At 45.9% G+C, this 15,123-nt stretch overlaps 1 protein-coding gene across 11 annotated transcripts in view; it reads right to left on the minus strand.

The window, feature by feature from the left end:
- The window catches only part of CHD2 (chromodomain helicase DNA binding protein 2), a 90,989-nt gene that overhangs the window by 23,159 nt on the left and 52,707 nt on the right, over positions 1 to 15,123 (minus strand). For 10 of the 11 annotated variants that reach the window (XM_068203678.1, XM_068203674.1, XM_068203676.1 and 7 more), the window contains 12 exons: positions 9,566 to 9,627; positions 8,133 to 8,255; positions 7,680 to 7,826; positions 6,688 to 6,821; positions 5,865 to 6,090; positions 5,052 to 5,152; positions 4,355 to 4,399; positions 4,027 to 4,202; positions 3,214 to 3,338; positions 2,386 to 2,602; positions 1,690 to 1,779; positions 612 to 802 (listed from right to left, as the gene is read on the minus strand). In XM_068203678.1, the coding sequence (XP_068059779.1) occupies positions 612 to 802; positions 1,690 to 1,779; positions 2,386 to 2,602; positions 3,214 to 3,338; positions 4,027 to 4,202; positions 4,355 to 4,399; positions 5,052 to 5,152; positions 5,865 to 6,090; positions 6,688 to 6,821; positions 7,680 to 7,826; positions 8,133 to 8,255; positions 9,566 to 9,627 (1,637 nt within the window). Of the gene's footprint in view, positions 1 to 611; positions 803 to 1,689; positions 1,780 to 2,385; positions 2,603 to 3,213; positions 3,339 to 4,026; positions 4,203 to 4,354; positions 4,400 to 5,051; positions 5,153 to 5,864; positions 6,091 to 6,687; positions 6,822 to 7,679; positions 7,827 to 8,132; positions 8,256 to 9,565; positions 9,628 to 14,154; positions 14,276 to 15,123 lie in introns of all 11 variants that reach the window. The other variant, XM_068203682.1, reaches the window with a different exon arrangement.

The raw sequence follows: 15,123 nt of genomic DNA on the forward strand, positions 1-15,123 counted from the left end.
TTGTTGCTTCCTCTGACAGCTCCTTTGAAATGTGGAGATCCGCTCTACTCCACTTGGGAAACCTCACGCCTCTCCTTCATTCTTTCTGTGATCCAACAGAAATAATTTGGGGGACAGCTCTTCTTGCAGTCAAACATGATTTCAGTGAGCTTTGGGGCATGACTGCCTTAGCCTTAGAGATGCCCATAGCTCATTTTATTTTAAAGGAAACAAAACATTTGTTACACTGTGGACACACAATCAGCCAGACAGCACCCCCAGAGCTGCCACGAAATGGTTGGCAGAGGTGCCTGAACCACAGTGTACTGGAAACCTCAGAAATGGCAGAACTGATTGCTTCAAACAAGTTTAGCTTTTTAGAGATGGCTGGAAGACAGCAGACAGATTTGAAAGGCATGTATCAGGTTCCCCCATTCAGTTTGCTGCCAGAAATACTCCTCGTGTTAGTTATTTAACCTTTGATTTTCCCCACTAATGTCTGTTCTCCTATCATTGCTGTCACACCACTGAGTTTAATTCAGGGATTTCTGCCATTCTGCACTCCCTTGAGCCTACTTAACAGACAAGAGCGGAACAGAGACATTTCTTGGAAGGCCTGAAAGGAGACTCACTTCTCTGGCATGATGAAGTGCAGCAGGGACCAGAGCTCCTTGAGTGAGTTTTGAAGCGGGGTGCCAGTGATCAGCAGCCTGTGGTTGGACTTGAAATCAATCAAGGTTTTGTACAGCAAGGAGTCGTCATTTTTCAACCGATGGGCTTCGTCCACGCCAAGAAAGGCCCAGTTAATGCTTCCCAAAACAGTCTGGAGGAAGAGAAGGAAAAAACACAGGCATTGAGGAGATGCTGGGTCAAACAGGCCCCACCACCTTGCACATGTGTCTCTCCAAGGCAGGAAGCCCTGCAGTGTGTGCTGCCCAGGGTGCTCTGACCCAGCCCCGAGGCTGCACCCTCACAGGATTTTCTTGCTAACAAAATGTGGGGACCAGGGTGCCTTCCCAGAAAGGAAAAGGTGAAAATTAGCCATGCTGTACAACACTCCTGCTGTATCTCAATAGGCCTGCAGCAAGTACACCTATCCCAATCCTCCTTTGCTTTACCCAGAAAGCAGAATCCTTCCCCAGCTCCTTATTCCCCCTTTCTCCATGCCCTTGGGGCCCTGGGTAGCACTAGTCCCACTGGAGCAAGAGTAGGAGAGCAGATGAACCAGCCTAAAAAGTTCAGGTAATTCAAGAGTTTTGATTTAATTTTTTTTTCTATTTTTTTAAGCTTTTCGTTTTCTGCTAGGACTCTGACTGAGCTGATGAGTATTTCCTAAGCAGACAGATTTCTTGTAGATGTAAAAATGTAAATACTATTAACATTGTGGCCAGAGGTTCAGTGTAATGTTTTGTCCTCTTAACAAGCCTAAATTAAAGCAGGTAAAAATCCAGGTACTGCTGGATCCTGCTAGATGTCTTACATGTAAAAAGAATATGCAGTACTCAACTATGCAGTCCAAGAGTGAAGACACTGTAAAATGTGTCCCACATTCCCACATTTGCTAGCATTACTGGGAAGGAAAAGCAAATAGTGGCTGTAGTTGTCCATCACCACAGAGGGAAGAGGTGAAACCCACTAGCTGAGAACTGGCTTTCTCCTTTGAAAATGAGAGCAAGTCTAAATAAAAACATTCTTGGAGTAATGACTCACCTTATCCTTCAGGAGGATCTCGTACGTTGTGATAAGTGCATTGAATTTCAATCTTTTAGACTGAGAATGGATCCACTCATATTCACGTATCTGTGAGGGGAGACAAAAGTTAACTTGAACACATGCTATCAAAAGGAAATGTTAACAAGTGTTATTGTGGTGTAGCTGTAAGCCAGAGACTCCAACCAAGTCCAAACCCCCGTTGTTCCAAGGTGCCATTTGATGAGCTCAAGGTGCCCAAGGAACAATTTGTTTTAGTGCACACATGGTTCAACTGCCCTTGCACAGGTAACAAAATAAGGTTAACTTGCTGTTGTGACATTAATGAACACATCACCTCACTGCAGACACCACTGGAGTCCCAACACCTGTGTGTCCCATTGTCTGAACAGTCCCAAACACTGAACACAAGCACTTTTACACTGCTGGACTTCTCACTACATGGTTCACTCCAGATCAGTACTGGCTTCCAGACTCTGAGAGTGCTCCTGCACTCACTCCAAGAGGCAAAATAAAGCAGAAGATTCCCTGCAGCAGGGAGTTAGACCCACACACTCAGCTACAGCAGCTCCAGCTGCCTGCAGTGCTGCCAGCACTATCCACCAGCCTCTCCAGCTGACTGTGTCACACACAAGCTGCTGCTTTGCACCCAGTGCTTCTCCCTGAGCCCTCACCCTTTGCTCTCTGATTACACACCATGTTCCTGCTCATGAGGTCTCCAATGTAAACCACCACGTTTATCTCGGGTGCCCACACTTCAAACTCCCTCTGCCAGGAGGTGAGGGTGGACAGGGGCACGACCACCAGGAAAGGGCCATACAGCTGGTGCTGATGGAACAGGTATGACAGGAATGATATGGTCTGAATGGTCTTGCCCAGTCCCATTTCATCAGCCAGGATCACACTGTTGTTCCTGAGAAAGAGGAGAACAAACAAAAAAATGCTGTCTGAGTGCATGTTTCTGCCACTACTCATTGACTGTGCTCCACATGAACAGCAATCAACAAGGACAGAGAGGGGCAGTGCAAAAACAGTTATTTGAACACTTCCAAGTGGATCCCAGGGACAGCCAGACTGAACATGGCACAATAACATGCAAAAATGAACTATGATGACTTCCTATGATGAGGAAAACAGGCAAAGGTAGAGGGGAATCAGTGGCCTAATTTTAGAAGGACATCTCTCAAAGACTTCAATGAGTATATAAGCACACTAAGCCAGAAACCATTTTTTCCCATTAAGTCAATGGAAATCTAGGGCTTATATGTAGCAGACTCAGCCAAATCCATCATGTGAACAGGCCCAGACAGGGAAAATGTTTTTTGTTTTCACACAAGGTTTCTTAAGTTCATGCTTTAGGTAGTTCCTGCTTGCAGTGTCTGCAATGCAGCTGGGCATGGTAACATTTGAAATCCTCCAAGCTGCGGAGGGAGGGCGGGTAAAGACCTCACTTGAAAAGGAAGTGTGCCAAATCCTTCAGGGACAAAAAAGCCACAGAATGAACATCACAGGCTGTGTGCATACTTGCACCAGGAGTGAGCGAGCCAGTTGAGGCCCTCCAGCTGGTAATCCCGCAGCTCCAGGTTCTCTCCACCGATGTACGAGGGCTGCTTCTTCAAGGCAACAAACCTTGGCCTCTGCTTCAACACCTGGAAGAGATGCTGCCATAAGTCCACTGAAGAGAAAGACAGAACTCCCAGTGGCTTAAAGGCTGAAAATTCAGCAATGAAATCTATGAATTCACCAAAGAGTGTGTATGTCTTCACTGGTTCAAGTGAAGAGAACTTCACCTCCATCCACATTTTCCTAGCCAGTGCTTGTGTCTGCATTTCTGGTGATTTGCCTGCTGCCCTGTGGTTTATGATTAGGGCTCTGAGTCCCCCAAGAGTGTAGTAAGCTGCACGAAATACATAGGGGTCATAACAAGCTCCACTTCCTCCTTTGTCCTCTTTTGGTTTTTCTCCCATTATTTCTGTCCCTCTCCTTCACTGTATCAGCATCTTGCAGGCTTCCTCTTTTCCCAGGTGTGCTGTTTTTTCATCTAACTGATATTAAAACTGCCGCAGCTCCTTCTGAGGAGGAAGCACTTTGCAAGGATTAATTAAGCCTCCCACTCCCCAGGGGGACATAATGTTCTCACTGTGCACAAAGTAAATGAAACTCAAAGGGGTTCACATCTCTGCTTGAAGTACAATACAAAAACAGCAAACAACCCTTCAAAAGGTGGGAGGATGGGAAAATGTTCTCTGACATTTATCCTGACAAAACTTCATGCACCCACTGCTTGCATCTTCCCCCAGCCTGGAGGAACCCAGCAAAAGAGAGAAGCCAGCAAACCTTGCAGTCACGGGTGGGAATCGTCTTGGAGTTGTTCCTGCTGTTGAAGCTGTCAATGCAGTGCTGAAATTTCTTGCTGATCAGAGCCTCATCTTCCCAGCTGCACTCAGCATAGGGCAGCCCCATCCACTTGCACAGGTATTCGGGATCATTCGAGGATGTTTTGCGACTGTTTGCTGTAAAATATGCAAAAAAGCCCAAACCTCAGCACCTGCAGCTGAGCAGCTGAACCACAAGCATGGTTCACAGGGTGAACTGCCCAGACAGCCACAAAACAGGTCTTGGCTCAGAGCAAAAGTGTAGAGCGACCAAAAAAATGTGCCTTTACCTGGGAAATCTGAATGTCCCGTGGCAGACTTGCTGGTCTTCACGGCTGTGTTTGGAGAGAGAGGGGAAGGGAGGGTTGGAATGCTGGCAGCCAGCAGAGGGAGCAGGGCAGGCCATCACTGCCTCACACCCACGTCTTTACAGGAATTGTATTGGAAATAGGTTAACCAGCTCTCCAAGCCAATTCCCAAAGCAGTTGGGTGCTGGCACCTCTGACTGACATGACTGTGATATTACCAAAGTGCTCAGTAAGTTCTGGTTTTATTTTTATTATTAATCATGAAAATCTCGCCCCTGAGCTGCCTTGCAGCCTAACCACACCATGGAAAGTGGACCTCACAAAAGCCAGGCCCCTGCTGCTGCTTTGGAAACAAACATCTTGCATCCAAAGGGTTGAAGACAAAGAAATTCAGTAGCAACAATTTCAGCAACCTGTTGGAAACTAGTGTGTCATCCCATACTCCAGGCAAGGAGAGTCACTGATTTGTATTGCTTGTAAATACAAATCTGTAAACCTGGATTTCTACTGTCCAAATTCCTACATTTCACACAATGAAATACAGTAAACACCACGGAGTTTTCTTCAGGGATACTGGAGGACAGGGAAGAAGAGAGAGCTGCACACTCATTCTGCTGTCACATGAAATAAAGTTCCCATTCCTACCTCACCTCTTCACCAAAGTCTTGGCTCCACTTACCTATTACCCTCTCCACTATTTGATACTGTTTGTTTAGCTCTGAAGCCAGCTCTTGTTGGCAGTTGAAATATTCTACATCTTCAGGTGATACCTTGCCCAGCCTAGATGCAAAATAATTCAAAACAAAACAAAACAACACTGTAATGCTTCTGTCATAGTGCTCATGGATCTTGCATATAGAAAATCTACTTTCCTATATGGTTCTGTCATTCAGACAAGTCACAGGGGCAAATTACCATTTTATGACATGTTTCTTAAATTTCCTAAAATTGTTAATTATTGCTGAGAAGCAAATGTCATAGATGTTCAGATTGTGTCCCTCTTAAATGCTGCCTTATTCTGATGCAAGAATCAGCCTCAAAACAGGAACCAAATAAAGATGGAAGCTGCTACTCCAGCTTTAGTACTTTGGAAAGACACTGTAGCTCCCCTTATAGTTCCTGGGGAAGCTGAACATAAACTGATGCAAAAACTTGCACACAGAGAAGCCCATAATTAACAAGGGTTAGTTAAAAATTCTGCAAGCCCTCACAGCAGCTCCTGGGCCAGGTGAGTCTGTGCACCATTTATTGGTTGCCAGCCTGCCCAATTCTTAAGCCTAGGAAGTGTGGATTTCATGTCTTGTCCTCTCCATTTTCCAGCCATCCACACCACAGATATAATTTCTGTGTGGGGGGACGTTCCTCAACAGGCAAAGAGGCACGTGAAACACACTTTGTAAGAAGAAATCAAACATTTTCAGTCATGACTCCTCAAACCTCTGGCTAAAACCAATTTGCCCAAGGCCAAATCACTGCTTGAAGTGAAGCCTACCATTGCTTGATCTCCTCCTCTTTTTTCTTGAAGTTTTCTAGCTTTTTCAGGCCCTTCACTTTCTGCTGCTGCAAGGACTCCTCGCTCTCCCACGTGCTGTGGATGTATGACCAGCCCTTCCATTTGATCAGGTACTGAACCTCCCCCTCATCCTTCTCGGGGTCGAAGTCGGCGCTGGGGTTGCCGTTGGCCTCGGTCACGTACACTGTGGTGGAAGCTCCAATGGCTGCAAGAGAAACATCACAGGTACCTCCTTACCCACCACTGGACATCAACTGCATTACAGCAGAAAGTTACTCTTCTAATACATCTTTTGTGGGAGCACAAAGAACTTCCAAAAGATTCTGCAAACCTATAAGGCAGGCACACAAAAAGTTCTCCATGCAACAGAATCTTTTTAAATCTGTCATAAGTAGCTTTTCTTTAAATATAATTCAAAGGCCTCTTGAAAGTACTTTTGTAAGGCTTTGAGAAGAAAACACTGGCTTTATTTTCATTATGGCTTTGTCAATGGGGCTATGAAAACTGACTCTCCTAGATCTGTTTCATATTTCAAAGCAGAGAAAAGCAGGAATGGCAGAACAATGGCTACGTCTTTAAAATGTGCGCAGGCTAAATGAAAGCTGCCGAGCACATAAACTATAGAGATTTTTAGGATTTTAAATATTATATGTTACAAAAGCTCTACATATTACAAGATGTAAAAATAAGAAGCATAGAGGAAAAGATGGAAAGCACTGAAACAACCCTTGGCCCCACTTAAAAGTTGCAAAAGCATTGCACCAGTTCAAGAGAAATAAAGGCTTCTTCCACAGCCACGCACCTCCCTTTTTTCCAAGCCTGATGTCCAAGACTTTCTCAATAGTTTCACTGTTGTCTTGTTGCTCATCAGCTCCTTCCCCAGTCATCTCTATCAGGTCATCAGAATCTGTCTCAAAATCGTCATCCTCTTTGTAGCTGAATAAGATCAAAACCAAACTGATATAAAACCCTTGACTCTTCCCAGCCCACCAACAAAGAATGGCTCAGACTGCAGCACCTTCTCCAGCATTTGTGCTGTGGTTCAGTGCATGTTCAGCACACACATATCTTAAGTCATCCATTCAGTATTTTTCCCCAAGACACTCAGATAGCTACACTTTACCAGACTAATCCTCTATCTTGCCTATATAGTTTTTCTGACCATGACCAACATCAGATGATTCATAAGGTGGAACAATCCCTGCAGCAGAGGCAAGGCCATAACAGAGAAAGTCTCCACTACTGAGGGAAAGATTATGGTGTGGAGGTCGCAGAGCATCGAAAGGCTGCATGGGTGCCTAGGAACAGCACATCTCATCTTTGGTGAATGTTTAACCACCACAAAATATCATTTGGATGGCTCTTTGCAAGACCCTGCCTGAAAGGTGAGAAGGTACATTAGGGAATGGATAAAGCTTTACTCCATCCTGGCTCAACACACTGTCCCAAGGCACCACCTTATCAGCCACTCTCAGCCAATTGGTCCAGTGCAGCACAGCTGCTCCCTTTTGCTCATTTTCATCTATTATTTGCAATTATTAATCTCATCTGAGAGTGCTTTAGAAATATGATGCAAACCTCCTCACGTTTCTCTTAGGAGGGACTGGTAAACATTCCCTCCTTCGCAGAGGGCAAAATGAGGCAAACCCTGGATGTGCCCAGCAGGAACCTGTCAGAAGAGCCACGCCTCAGCCACAGGTCTCTCCCTGCAGGACCACACAGGGAGTCAGGGCCCCCAGTGCCCCCCTTCCCCAGCCAGCTCTCACTCCCAAGCAACCCCACACTTCTTCACACCTGACATTTTTGGCTGCTCTTCGCCGTGTTTGTCTCTTGGGGGTCTCATCGTCTTCGTCATCATCGTCATCTTCAGACGAGTCTGGTTTCTTCCTCTTCCCACGCTGGATTTTGTGGGGCTTTTTAACACCAGTTTTGGCCACTGTTCTAAAATAAGAGTTAATAAAGCCATAATGCAGCATGGTTTATGTAAACATCCACTTTAATAAGGCTTTAAGGAAGCATGAATCTCAAATATTAGACTCCTAAGGGATTTAATCTGCTCCAACTATAATGAAAATCATTCTAGCGCTCACTGGAGCATGAGATGGGGAGATGAGGGAGTATCTAGGCCCTAGGTTTGCTAGGTCACAAACAAAGGTAATATTGCACGAAAAATTCACTAGAGACAAATAGGGATTTCCTCTGCACACAGCACAGGCAGAAAAAGAGACTGAACCAACCATTCCTTACCTCCTCTGGACAGGTCTTCTTGCTTTAATTTTCTTCGGTTCAGGCTCACTCTCTCCACTGGTGCCTTGCTCCCCTCCATCTTCATCCTCTTCTCCAGCAGAGACCTCTCTTTTCCATTTAATTCTGTGGTCAGAAATGCTGGTCAGGAAGGGCAACAATATTTCTACACAAATACTTGGCTGAAAAAACCATCAGGGCCATAATTACAGGAAAAAAGTTATTCTATCCTTGGCTGTTCAGTGCAATGCAGGGGGGGATGCTGTGTTGTGATTCTCTGCTTTTAGGAGGGGGGGAGGTCTCAGTCACCTGGGGCTTTGTTCACACAGAGGCAGGATTGCCTTGAGTGAGAGCAGCTCTCACCTCCTGTGCTGGTGGCAGAGCTGTACTGCTCAAACCTGGCTGGGCAAGGGCTTTGATTGATGATTTTTTTTCTCTACTTCTGCATTTTTCAGATGGGCTGGAAGGATCTGAAGAGAAGGGCTCACTGTCACAGAGCATGAGCCACAACGTGCAGAGTTAGATGAGCTCCTTGGAGCCCAGAAAATGGAACAAGTCTCCTGCCGTGGAAATTCTCCTGCCAATTCAACTTTCCAAGTGTGAAGCCAAGTCACATTGTACATTAGTGGAAGGAAGCACGTTCTCTGGGGACAACTAGGAACAAAGCTGCAGCTCCAAAATGCCTTTTGGAGGAGCCCCTCCTCCCTCCTAGAGGACATGGAGGGTCCACAAGGATCATTGCCCTTGCCCAGGAGAGGTCCATACTACCACAGTCCTCCCTGTGCTTTATCACCTTCCCTCCTGCACTGATGGGTACAACTAAATGAAGAGTTAAAAAACAAGATGCAGGAGAAAGCAAGCAGGATGATGTGGTTCTGTTTACATTTTCTCCATCACGCAGCTCATAGTTCCCCACTTCACTTTAGTGTAGGGAAAAACTAGAAGGCATTTACTAGGTGGGAAAAGGCAATAAAATATGACTGTAAGTGAACTCAAGTTATGGTGCTTAGGCATCGAAAGCATTCTTTATGGAAGTTCTTTTGTTTTAACAGAGGGTTATAAAAAGAGGATAATAATTTGGCATTTTATTCTCATTTAATCAAAAAGGTGGGAGGAGAAGGGATTAAACTCTTTTAAGTGTCCCTGAAGGAGAATCAGTAATCTGATAGAAAAGTGAAAGACCAACAACAGAAAGTGAACCTGACTGATTCAGATTCCATCACAGGCACAGCAGGAACATACAAATAAAGGCAGGAAGATTGTATCCATCAATATATTCATATTCATACTTCAATTTTAGCAATCCAAAGTACTACTAAAATATTTATTTTACAAGCTCACCATGATGACAACTCCTATCAAACAATCCAATGCACTACTGTTCTGAGAAATAAACCAAAGCATCACCACTCAAAACCCTTTCCTTAGAAACTTACTTTCTTTTCAACTGCTTCTGGCGTCTTCTTTTTGGGCTCTCATTTTCAGATTCACTACTTGCCTTTAATTGAAAAGAAAGAAAATCAAGTTGTAGGCTTCACTGTGGACTGGCTCCTCAAGGATGCAAGTGAAACATGTGCTCGTGGGCTGAGCCAGGGTCCTTTCCCTGCAGCCTGAAGGACACTGGAGCAGAGCAGCTGCTTCCCAGCACAGCCACCTCAGCTGCTCAGTCCCAGTGCTCTGCTCTCAGTGTGAAGAAGAAAACCCTGCAGGAAGCCTGGAGAGCTCTACAAGATCACCTGTCTTGAAGTCCCTGAGCTCAGGACCCATCCACCCCTCAGCACCAACCCCCAGTGCCCAACAGACACCATGGCAGCAGTGGCCAGGAAGACCTGCAGTGTGTGCAACACCCCAGGGATTGCAAACCCACGGGTGAATTTATCCCAACGATTGCATTATGATCTCTGCCTTCATTGCACAAATTTCCTACAAGGAATGCAATAAAAATACTGACATAAAAAGGCAATATTTTTATCAAAAGTATCCTTGTCTTCTTGTTGGGTTTTCTCTCCCACAGCAAGTCACCAAGGACCTTACTGGGTCAGAGCTGTGTCCTGTGGCTTTCCTTCCTCCTAGTTCTACACTCTCCACCAGTGAAGTCTCTTTGGCTAAATATATCTAGAGCTATTCTAACTACTTGCTGTACTATTTTAAAAGTGGGCGTCACGAAATCCCACAGACCAAGATAGCTAAAATAATTTCTTTATGCTGGTTGTACACAACCACATTTTCATAAAAACTAGTCAACCATGAAAACAGATCACCACACAGATAACATGACTTCTCCCTAGCCTCCCCCTGAAAATGCAAATAGGCAGGGACAAAACTGAAGAAACCCATGTGAGATTTCTAAAGAAGTATTAAAAGGACAGAAGCAGCCTCCAAGATTGCTTGCTCCACACACTTACTGGAAATCTTCCACTTCTAGCTGCTTTTTTGCCACAGTATTCAGCTTTGGCTCCAGGCACTGTCTGTCCATTACTATGGGTACCACAGTTTGCATCCCCTGACACCCCCCCACTGCTCTCCTGGACAGAGCTCACACAGCTGTGCACACAAGGACCTTGTAGAATGGTGTGAGCTGCAAAATGCATCCTTCATTCCCATTTTCCAGCTTTCCTTCCACCCATCGAAACTTCTGTCTCACTTGCATCAGCGTATCCACTAAAATGCACTAAAATACTGGATACCATGTTTGACCATGAGCTTTCCTGGATTTGGTGTCAGACTGGCATGTGGCACAACAACAGCTTTTGCACCATATCTTACTGCAAACACGTGTTCATCCACCTATTTCATGGCCCTGCATGAAATCCCTGTCTCATTTACCAACCATGATGCAAGTGCCTGGCAAACACCGTGGAGAGCCTTGCAACGCAAGCCAAGCATTCCAGAGGTTTCAGTTTTAACAAACAAAATTTAAAAATACTCAGTTTTTTCTTTTCTCTTTTAATCTCTTATCCACTTTCTGAAGCTTTTCCATTCCAATTGGGCATGATTTTAACAGCTGCCCCTCAGTGCATGTTTACTTTTGCTGTCTTTTGGCAAGCCACAAGTAAAGAGAGGTGGATTTCTCTTCTGCTCTGCGTCAGAGATCACATTGGGAGAAAACCAAATACAACCCTTAGTTCTTTGAAATTAACTCCACTTCTGTGCCAAAATCCCATTTTCCAAGTTTCTAGTGTCCATTTTCCCAATGCCTGTACTCTCCCCCTGCTCTGTCACTGTCTCTACAAAACTGATGATAATCTCTAAATGACTTGACTTCTTCTCCCCTCTTCCACCCTGAAAAACGTAACTTGTGATTGCAGCTCAGCCACCTTCTCTTACATATTTCAAAACCAGCATTGTCTGTTTTGGATGCATGTCAAGCCCAGCCCCATCTCCTCTGACACAACCAATCCCCAGCTTGAGTCATCTGCCTGCCTTGTGCCCCCACATCCTCCCCATCGCAGTATGGAGTCCTCAGCCTCTCCTCCCCACTCTCTCGTGTCTCCTGGTGGTAAATTCCTTGTTTAAGGAAGCACAGAGGACAGCCAGAGAGCCAGGGTATGCCAGGTCCAGAGCGTGCACCTGAGGCCCTGTCTGCCCACCACCACCATCAGAACACACTGGTTGGGAAATCACATGAAACTTGAATTTTTGTCATGTCACCTCCCCGAATGACACAAGCTGGACTGGCAAAGTCCATCCCCAATCCCAGTGGGATTTTTGTCAGCCCAGCATGAGATACTGGGGTCACGCTGCTTGCTCCAGAGCCCAAGTGCCAGTGTTGGACTCAGGCTGCCCTGCTGGGGTGCTGCTGCTGTGACCAAGGGGAAAGACAAGCCTGGCTCCCCCTTATCAAAACGTGCCCAACTTATTCCTGCACCACTGCTGTGAGCTGGACTAGGACCTGGCCTCTTACAATTTCCTCATCTGCAGCTGAAGGGATCAGCCTTCCCTCTCCATGCCTCACTGACTCCTCCCATTAGTTCTTTCCCTCTCCCAGCACATAAAGTGCACACACTTTTACCAGATTAATGGCACTGTATTTTGCTGTGGAGCAACACTGAACAAACATCATGATGCTGCACATGTAGCACCAAGCAGAGCAACACAGAGCAATTCAAAGTTCTGCTCCTGTAGATTATCCGTGAGTGTCCTTGACACTAACCCAGGCTGGCAGAAATGGAGATTCCAGGCCATTGGAGAGGAGGTCCAGGTGAGCCTCTGGAGCTCACATAAGGAGAGATAATGACTTGTTTAAACAGAGCCAAAAGTATTTTAGACTAAAGTCAAAGTGAGGATTTGCTCATTTCAGGCTTAGCAGAGGCCAAATCTAGTGCTCCAGAAAAGCTAGAGAATCTCAGCTCACCAGGTTAGTTTTATGTCTGCTAAACTTCTCTTTTCCAGTGAGACCAGTAGTGTTTGAATTTTCAGTAAATACTAAAGCAAAGCATTGACCAAAATGCAAATGAGCAATTATTTTTTCCAATAAGAAAGCCAGCTGTATTTTTAGAACACACTGGTGCATGACTTGTGGCCTTCCTCTGACAGAAAAAAATATACTGACATTTGTCACCAATTTCAATCTGAAACTATTCTTTTTATAGTAGAAAGATTGTGTCTGGTTGGGGCACATTTATTTCTCAACTGCCTCAGAATCACAGAATTATGGAATGATATAAAGGTTTGGGTTGGAAGGGACCTTAAAGATCATTCAGTTCCAGCCCCCTGCCATGGGCAGGGACACCTTCCAGTAGACCAGGTTGCTCAGAGCCCCATCCAACCTGGCCTTGGGCACTTCCAGGGGTGAGGCAGCCACAGCTTCTCTGGGTACTCTGTGCCAGTATCTCACCACCCTCACGTGGAAGAATCTCCCTTATATATCTGACCTAAATCTCCCTCATTTCAATTAAAAAATACTCTGAAAGGCACCTGGTTCTGCATGCCTCACATCCCCTGGATGAAACATGAAGCTGATTTATCAACTGCAAAGAAAATACCTGGGGAAGTAGTGTTTTTACTCAAAAACTCACACGTTCTCTTGTTCCTGGAGACAGCTCTGGGCCTCTGAGCAGATCTGTGCTCCTATGCAAAGCTGCACTTTCGCTTCCCCAGTGGCTCAGCCCATGCCTGGATATTGATCACGAGTTATCACCCTCCCTGATCGCACCTCAGATACCTACACAACGAGCCCAGAGATCCTCAGAAGGTAACCATGTCTAACACACAAATAACCCTACCCAGAGTGCTGCTCTCAGAGGACAGAGTGATTGAGCAGGGCCCCAAAACCTGAATCACCTCCACCTCTGCGCCGTCTCCCCCGTGCAGGTGAGTCACGGGGCAGCGCAGGGAGCTGGCATGGCTCATCCATCCTTGCTCTGGTCTCTGAGCCTGCCACACTGCCTGCACGATGCTCTTTGCTAATCTGCAGAGAAGCATTAGGGAAGAAGGTAATTACAAGCCCCCAGACACTGTGCTGGAAGTCCCAAGCAGCAAGTGAGTGGTGCAGGTCACTGGAGACAGGATTAACCCTGCAAAGGCAAAAAGCATCTTCAGACGTGCCTTGGGTTTCTGCCCCCTCCAGCAGCAGTAAGGAGAGCTCAGCACCACACAGGCTTGAGCTATGCCATTTCCTCTCTCTTGGTGTCTTCCAAAAGCAAGACTTTCCATCTCCTCCTGCTGTCTGCAAGGCCCCAGCACTGTGCTCCAGACTCTGCTGCAGATGGGAGCTGCCCTGTGGGAACCAGTCGGTGTTGCTTTGGGGAGAGAGGGGTGAGGGCATGCTCCAATTATTTTAATTTCAGCTGTTTCACAGAAGTTGCAGTGAGGGTCATTTGGAGGACCTTTGGGTTTGGTGTTTTGTCTTTTTTTTTTTTTTTTTTTTTTTTTTTTACAATATTTTGTGGTATAGCAAAGTTTTTGCATCTCAGATTTTTAATTTTTAATTTTACCTTAAGTAGTAGGAAATAAAGATATTGAAAAAGAAAACAACATTTGCAAAACCACGTAATATTGTAAAACAAAAAAAGAAGGGACTTACCTGGGCCCCTAAGAGGGCAGGGGGGTGTGCAGCGGAGCTCTGGGGTGGGTGTGAGGTCGCCGGCACAGTGCATGCCGGGCCATCGCACAGAGGGGCGGCCGGCCAGCCCAGCCTCTGCCAACTTGAAAAGGAAAACAAAAGCTACGTCAATGGTGCACCCCGAGCCCCTTCCTGACCTCTGCTCTGCGGGACAGCCAGCACAGGAGTCTGGGGGGCAGCTGGTGGCACTGGGGTGCCACCAAGGCTCAGCAATAACGCACCAGAGCAAGGAGCTGGAGACCTCTGTGTGACCCCTAGAGCATCCAAACGCACATCTTGGTGGCAAAGCACAAACAGCCTGAGTCAGAGAGCACCACTGGACCCCTGCTCTGCTCCAAGTCTGCTGCTTATCTTCAGATTCCTAGCCCCAAGCCCCAAGCTCTCCACAGATGCCTCTCTCTGGTTCTCTTTCCCCTGAGCTATAGCTACTCGACTTTCCTGAAGACCTGTAGATGAAATGCTCCATGTAGAAAACCTGTCAGATGCAAATGAAGGCGGAACCTAATTTCTACATCTTCAGAAAAAAATCCAACAGTGTTCTGAAACAGGAACAATTAGGTTTGGCTGCCAGGCTCTGACCACTGTCACCTTCAACTGAAGCATAAAAGACTCCCCAGTCTTCAACCAAAGAAAAGTGATAGGTCATAAAGCTGCACACACACAAATGCATTTATTAGTGAGATCCATTCCAGGATGGGCAAAAATTACTATTTTGTTGATATGTATGAGGTGTTTCTGGGATCTTTCTTTATTCCTGGTTGGATTTGTGTTGTATTTTGGTCTCGTTCTGTTTTTTTAATTACACAGACTCCTCTCCAGGATGTTCCTACAGCAGAGCAGGACTTGCATTATGCCCCATTCCAGCAATCAGATCAGTGCATGCAGATCTCTGCCCAGGCAGTGTCCCGCTCACTCCAGAGGTCTCAGGCC

This window comes from Anomalospiza imberbis, chromosome 13 (assembly GCF_031753505.1).
Source record: "Anomalospiza imberbis isolate Cuckoo-Finch-1a 21T00152 chromosome 13, ASM3175350v1, whole genome shotgun sequence".
In the NCBI taxonomy this organism is placed as follows: domain Eukaryota; kingdom Metazoa; phylum Chordata; class Aves; order Passeriformes; family Viduidae; genus Anomalospiza; species Anomalospiza imberbis.